The 7,538-nt window shown below is 35.0% G+C and overlaps 1 protein-coding gene across 1 annotated transcript in view; it reads left to right on the top strand.

Moving 5' to 3' along the window:
- Positions 1 to 7,538, top strand: part of ANKS1B (ankyrin repeat and sterile alpha motif domain containing 1B) — an 895,734-nt gene that overhangs the window by 115,564 nt on the left and 772,632 nt on the right. Inside the window, exon 2 of the mRNA XM_007467168.1 lies at positions 5,321 to 5,486. Coding sequence (XP_007467230.1) covers positions 5,351 to 5,486 — 136 coding nt within the window. The 5' untranslated portion in view covers positions 5,321 to 5,350. The remainder of the gene's footprint in view (positions 1 to 5,320; positions 5,487 to 7,538) is intronic.

The raw sequence follows: 7,538 nt of genomic DNA, 5'->3' as shown, positions 1-7,538 counted from the left end.
TTTCCCTTAGTTATGGCAATAAAGATCTTGTCATAGTCCTTTTGTCTGAGATACAATAGTATGAACACTAGATTTGCTGAGATAAGACCTAGGTTGTAGCCCCAAAACTTCCATTAACCAGATGTTGGTTAATATTGGACACCTAATCATTCCAAGCCTTAGTTTCTGAATGGGGATAATAGTAATATTAGGAGGATTGTAACGAGAGCTAAATGCGAATCATCTGGCTAAATGAAATACTGTTTACTTTGCAGACTGTAAAACACTTCATAAGTTGCTATTCTTCTTACAGTGATTTGAATCTGTGATAGTTTTTGAATGACATTATTTCAGATTTCATTAATTCAACAAATGTTCATTAAGTGCATACTATGTGAAAAAGATGGTTGTAGTCTTTGCCTCTATGGTTCTTTAATTCTAGATGAGGAATCAGGCCTTAAAATACTGACTGAAATGTTAGCTATTTTATATACTTATTTTTTAGCATATATTCGTCGAGTCCTACTATGAACATGGCACTTTGCTAGGTACTAGACAAGCAGGTATTTAGTTATTAACCCCATTTATCTTATAGATTAATGGGATTATGTTTAACCTTTAGTTTATTCTTCCAGATCTTGTTATTTTAATGAGTTTACTACCTGGATCATTAATGCATTTAATGAAATCATTCATGGAAATGAATGGAAATTCATTTCCATGAAATTCATTTCCATGAAATTCATTCATGGAAAATCATGGAAATTCTGAGATATTATGAAAGACCATGTTAACTGTTTAAAAAGAATCAGTAGGTACTATGACTAGAACATTTTATGATTCTCTCATCAAATAAAGTTATAATGAAAGGAAATGAATTTATTTTGACCTGACTTACTCTTAGTAACCTCATGCTCATGTTTGAAAGTGAATTAATTGGGAGAGGAGCAAGACTAGAGGCAAGGAGACCAGTTTGGAAGTTGTTTAGCAGTTCAGGTGAGATACAGCGGTGACCCGGACCAGGGTTGTAGTGGCGGTAGAGAGAAATGAATGTGTTTGAGATACCTAATTCAGTGTTGTATATGGGACTTGGGGAATGAGTGGGCATGATGTTGAGGTAATGATTTAAGGAGAAATTGACAAAAATGTTTAAAGATGTTTTTAAAAAATAAACATGAGGATAATCATCAGTGCTTTGATAAGGATGAATATGAGGAGAGACATAGCCTACCAGATAGTAAAATTAATTTTAAGGCTTCAATAATCAAAGCAGTATGCTTGTGGTATAGAATAGACTGACATATGGAACAATTAGAAAATCCAGAAACAGATTCAGTTATATGTAAGCATATGGTGTATAACTATTGTCACAGGAATTCCATTTCAAAAGAACTAGTTGAGCATGTAAACAAAGATACATGCACAAGAGTGTTTCCTTAAAAGAAAAACATTAAAATTTCAGTATGATAAGATTGACTAAATAAATTATGACTATGTATGTACTGGGACTTAAATTCATCATGTAGACATGTATTTGTCATTGAAACTTGTTCAGAATACATTACTAGAGGTAAATACCAAATCAGAAAACATTACATATAATATCTTTATATATTTATACTTAATATCTTTATGTAAGACTTACAGAAAATCTCTTGAACTTTTATCCTTCTTGGGGTGGGAAAATGCAATGCCCTCCTTAAGATTTCTGTAGAATCTACAAGGCATCCAATCTCAATTCTCATGATCACCTCTTGCTATAAATTCCTATTTGTGTAGAACTTTTGATTCCATTCATTTTTCACATCTTGTGTCTATTCTTGATTCTCCGTCCCACGACTACTGGAATAGGTAATGTACCCTGGCTACTTGTATGAATGTACTTTGTACAGGAATATCCATAGCAACATTTTTCTTAATAACAAAACATCTGGGAAATGTTTAAAGCGTCGTTGTTGGGAGAATGTGTAAGTGAATTTGTGGTATACCTATATGATGGACTCCTGCATCACACTGAAAATAAATGAAACTCGGAAGCATAATATTGATTGAAAAAAGTCCCAGAAGAGCAAGAGCATTTTATATTATATATATGAAATTCAAAAGCATACAGTACAAAACCATTTATTCTTTATTGATACTTAACATACATAGATAAATTTTAACAGCAGTCCAGGGAATTATAAACACAACATTCAGAACAAGATTTAGCCCTGGTTGCCAAGGGAAGGGGTGGGAATGGAAAGGGGAGCATGGGATGGGAGGGGCAGATCTCAGTGGTAATGATCAATCTCTTAAACATGGACACACGTGGATATATTTTATTATTTTATAATCTCATATATCCTCTTTCAAGGGATACTGGTCAGGTATTTCGTTGAATGCCCTGCTTTTTTGGTAATATAAAATATTTGGTTACAAAGGTACGGCTTTGCTATCTTTGTTTTACTATCTCCTCCTTGCTATCTTTGTTTTACTATCTCCTTCCCTTGGGGCCCTCACTTTCCATAAGGAAGCCATGTGCGTACTACAGACTTCTACGCCAATGAGAAATGATGGCACTCCCTTAAGAAGCAGAAGAGAATGTACTTCATTATTGTTTAAAATAGTTGGTCTTTCCTTTGCACACACCCACATGTCTACACACACGGAAGCCATCTGGGAGAATATACACCAAAATGTTACTGTTAGTTATCTGAGCATGCTGGATTTTCATGTGATATTTTTTTCTCTTTCTTTATAGTTTCTAATATTTCTCTAATAAATATATATACTTAATATACTAACTCACCCTGTGTGGTTAAATTTCAAAGTAGTTTTCAAGGCCTTTAAAATCCTCATAATTCTTTATAAACATAGTAAAAGTCCAACTTAATCAAATTCATGAAGAATGGGTTGTTCTGATTAATTTAATTTTAGGATGAACTGGGGTTTAAGCTGGAGACTCTTCTTTCATAGGCTCATTATAATCTTACTGTAATCTCATTTTTTTCACTTTTGATATGCAAAGCAGTAAACAATACTTTTAAAAAACCAGAAGAGTAAAGTAATTTACATCTTTAAAAGGCATTATCCTTTTCCTAACTGGTATTAAGATTTGTTTGAAAGGACATTAGAGACTGTTCAGTTGATCAAAATACTTATTGAGGACCCATTGTGTGGCAGGAGTTATATTAGATTCTGGGGATAGAGTGGTGAACAAGAGAAATTCCAGCTTTCATGGAGTTTACAGTCACCTGGTATGTTTTATACATAATTTTATCAATAGATAGTTCTGTGTAAACATTTCCACTTAATGAGGAGTTCTGTTGCTTTCTAGTGCTATTTTTAGCTAATTATTATATCAGTGAATTTTTTAAATATTTATCTTTGCCTGTTATTTTATTTTATTTTATTTTTTAATTTATTTATTTACTTTTGGCTGTATTGGGTCTTCGTTGCTGCGTGTGGGCTTTCTCTAGTTGCGGCGAGCAGGGGCTGCTCTTTGTTGCAGTGCGCGGGCTTCAGTAGTTGTGGCGCATGGGCTTAGTTACTCCGCAGCATGTGGGATCTTCCTGGACCAGGGTTCGAACCTGTGTCCCCTGCATTGGCAGGTGGATTCTTAACAACTGCACCACTAGGGAAGCCCTGTCAGTGCATTTTTATTTTAGAAGATAAGCAATAGTTAATTCACAGAAAATTATTTTTTGTGTTGGCCCAAATTTGCCCTCCTTGACCAATAAACATTGCTCTTTGTTCTACTTTTAAGAACTTTAGAATAAATCTACCACAACAACTTACCCCTTCCCCACTTTGTGGGATAGCTCTTGAAGGACAGACTTTCAAATATGTTGAGAAAACTATTATGTAGCTGTAAGTCTTCTCTGGGATAGAACACTGCAGTTTCCTTTCATGATTTCTTCTGTGACATGGTTTTTAAATCACATACCATCCTGATTGCTTTCCTCTGGAGCTTTCAACTTTGTCACCCTTTGTTGTTAAAAATAAAGTACTCCCAATTTCCTGCTTTCAATAGAGTAGAGTGAACATAATTGACTCTTTGATGTGTGAGGGTCTGTATAGTCTGAAAGCAATTACACTGACCTTGAATACTTATTCTGCTATACTGTAAGTATCATTATAGAAAAAAATAAGAGCTTGTACTAAATCTTTACCAACCCTTGGATATATCTTAGAAGATTTTTTGAAAGTGAGTTAATTTTTCTTCTTATTTGTCTTTTTCTTTTGATAGTGAAGTATGGTTTATAAAGATAACAAATATCAAAAGTAAAACACGATTAACTGTAAAATTCATGCAGATAATCTGTTTTTCTTCTCTAGTAAACTGTGAACTTTCTGAGGGCAAGGATTATGTCTTATTCGTTTTTTTAAATCTCCAGCAGTTAGCACAGTCCTAGATGTATGTGATAGATGCCCAATAAATATTTGCTGACCATTAATGCCTTATATAAGAAATAAAGATCTTGTAAAATGAAACAAATTCCAGTTTTTAGAATATATTGAAGAATCAGTAATATAGAATTGGACCTTAATTTTATCCTAACCTGAAAAGAGTAACCTTAGTATATTAGTTAGCAGTATTCACTAAGGAAGTGTGTTGGGTGGGAACGCATTTACTTCTAAGTGACTGAAAACCCAATTAGCAATGACTCAAACAATTAGAACTTTAATATTTGCTTAAGAAGCCTGAAGAAACTGGTCCTGGGGCTATTTGAGCAGCTCAGTGATACCATCTAGGTCCCAGGCTTTTTTACCCTTCTGTTGCCATTCTTGGCCTGTTAGCTTTTTGAGGTAAGAGGCTTACTGCCTATGGTTACAACATGCCTGCCCCCTCCAGACATCAAGGCTGCACGCAGAGAGAGGAAACCAAGGAAAGCCAAGGCTCTTAAAAAGCCTCTTTACATGTCTTTTCTTTGAAGAAAAATATTTTTCCAGAAGCCTCCCAGCAAATTTCCCCTTATATCTAACTGGCCAAAACCTGAGTCATATCTCTAGGAAGCAAGCAAAGGAGTAAAGTTGTGGGAATGACTGTGGATTAGTTAAACAACAGTTTATGCCACAAGTAGAAAATACACATATATTACAAAAAGATCTCATGACAGGAGATCAGGACCTCCCCTGATAACGTCAGGGGAACCAAATTATAAAGACCCTTCTAAAAAGATCACTGATAATATTGGGGTTACACTGTTGCATAACTTATTCAAACAGATGAACCATCACCTGTCAATCACTTTTAGAAGAACTGACGACGAACCTTATTATTTTTTCTAGTTTTTATAAATTAAACAGGCTGTGTCTTTATCACAAAGCTATTTTTATTTTTTCTCCTTCCTTTTAGGAGTCCTATCCAAAGAAGAGGAATTACACTATGGAAATTGTACCATCTGCTTCTCTGGATACATTTCCTTCAGAAAATGAGAATTTTCTATGTGATCTCATGGACACAGCAGTTACAAAGAAACCTTGCTCCTTAGAAATTGCAAGGGCCCCTTCTCCAAGAACTGGTAATATTTCTTACTGACATTTGGACCAATTCAATTTATATGCCTGCATATGTGAAGATGTGTCATTAATATTTAGATTTCCCACAATATTTAAAGAATGAAAGTGCCCCAGTATAGTCACAATGATTTTTACTTTTATTTTTTTTTTCATTTTGAAGTGAGTCCAGGTAAGTTAGAGCATTTTTGATGTGAAGTCTCTTAACTTCTTGACAAGACCCTCATGGAGATGGTTCTGTCATGGTGAAGACACTGAAACATTTTAACAGTGAAAAACCTTCTAGGTCAGATACAAAACATTGGGTTCCTTAGAGTTCATAGCAAATTTGGTAGCAAGAGTCTTTCAATATACTTTCCTGCATCCTATCTGCTTACAGGTTATCAAAGCATACTCAGCTACTTTGTGTATTTTATCTTTTTTGTGGTATTTTCAGATCCACTGTTTTATTTTTTGCATTATAAACTGGTGAGCAAGGCAAACAGATATTATGCCTATTTTACTGATAAGGAGATTGGAGCTAAGTGTCTTATTTAAGATCTATACATTGGGGGGCCTTTGCCTGAACATGAGTTTTTGACTACCATCATGTTTGCATTCTGTTCCTTTGCCACTGCCTCTAGGAAAGAATGCACAGTAGTTAACATGAAAGCTAATGAGGGAGGAAACCTTCAAGTGGGTGGTCAGCATATTCAAAGCTGCAAAGAAGTTGGTAGGAGAAGTTCTGAGGAGAGGCTTTTTTTTGGGGGGGGGGGTTGATAATCCAGTTGCTGCCTATCTTTGAATAGTAAGTTTAAGAAGTGATGTGATAAAACCAGATTTCTGGAAGTTAACAGTGAGACACTCGGAAATGCAAAATAAGGAAATGGGGGTGGAGAATACCGGTTACTCTTTGAAGAAGATTAGAAGAAGAGATATGATGCTAACATGAAAAGAAAGTGATATGAAGGAGAAATGGATAGTTTAGTTTAGGATAAGTAAGACTTGGTCAGGTCTACAAGTTGGAGGAATTTGCTGGTGGAGAGCAAGAGATTGAAGACAAAGAGTAAAAAAGAGAGAACTGAATAGGCAGAAATTAAGATTGAGCTAGTCTAAGAAAATACAGACATTGCTTCTCTCAGAGAGAAGAGAAGATAGAGCATTATGAATACAAAGAAAATAGGTACTTCCATATGGGTTCAATTTCTGAGTACTGTAAAAGGTTATTGACTGAAAAGAAGAGCTAGATGTTGAGAAGGGTTAAATTAAAATTCAGAAATACCATTTTAAGTAATAGGCTATGGTATTTTATAGAAGTGAACAAGTAGATTTTTGAGAAGCATTGAGGCCAGGGTGTTGTATGAATCATAAGCATGCAGAAAGAATATTTTAGGATGAGGTAAGAGCATAATCATGAAAATAGTTAAAGTTTATTGAGCATTTACTGTGTGCCAGATACTATTATAAGTGCTTTATATACATTATTTCACATAATCCTTACAATGCTGTAAGGTAATAATGCCATTATTCCCAATTCACAGTGAGGAAAGTGAGGCACCAAAATATTATGTAACCTCCCGAGGTTACATGTTAACAGCGGATGGTTCTGGGACTTGAACTTGTGTTGTCCACTTGTACTCTTAAATACTATGTTAGTTATGCTGCTGAATTATATTAGGAGATAAAGTGGAATTGAAAGTGTGAACCAAGTACTGAAATCCTCAGGAAATGTGGAGGTATGCCTGGAAGTCCACATATGATAACAATAAAATCAGAAAAAGTATGTTATAATAGGATAGCATAATCATCAGATGAGCAGCAGATTTCGGATGAAGGTAGAATAGTGAGTGATTCAGAAGCAATCATGGAGAGTGAAGACAGTGCTGAGAGATGATAAGAATGTGAGTTGAATGAAAGATCTTCTGTAGGAGAGGTCACAGGGGAAAATAGTGGGGAAATCAGGGGCAAAGCTCAGTTAATGTAGGAAAGTGGACGGTATATATGTATGAAAATTTAAAAGAGCCTTAATTAGGGAATGGGGGTAAGGGTGTTAAGTTAGGGTTGGTGGAAGCAGGAAT

The sequence above is a fragment of the Lipotes vexillifer genome, unplaced genomic scaffold (genome assembly GCF_000442215.2).
Source record: "Lipotes vexillifer unplaced genomic scaffold, Lipotes_vexillifer_v1.1 scaffold237, whole genome shotgun sequence".
NCBI classification, from domain to species: Eukaryota; Metazoa; Chordata; class Mammalia; order Artiodactyla; family Lipotidae; genus Lipotes; species Lipotes vexillifer.
The sequence above is the reverse complement of the archived record's forward strand: the minus strand, read 5'-3'. Positions and strand labels throughout refer to the sequence as shown.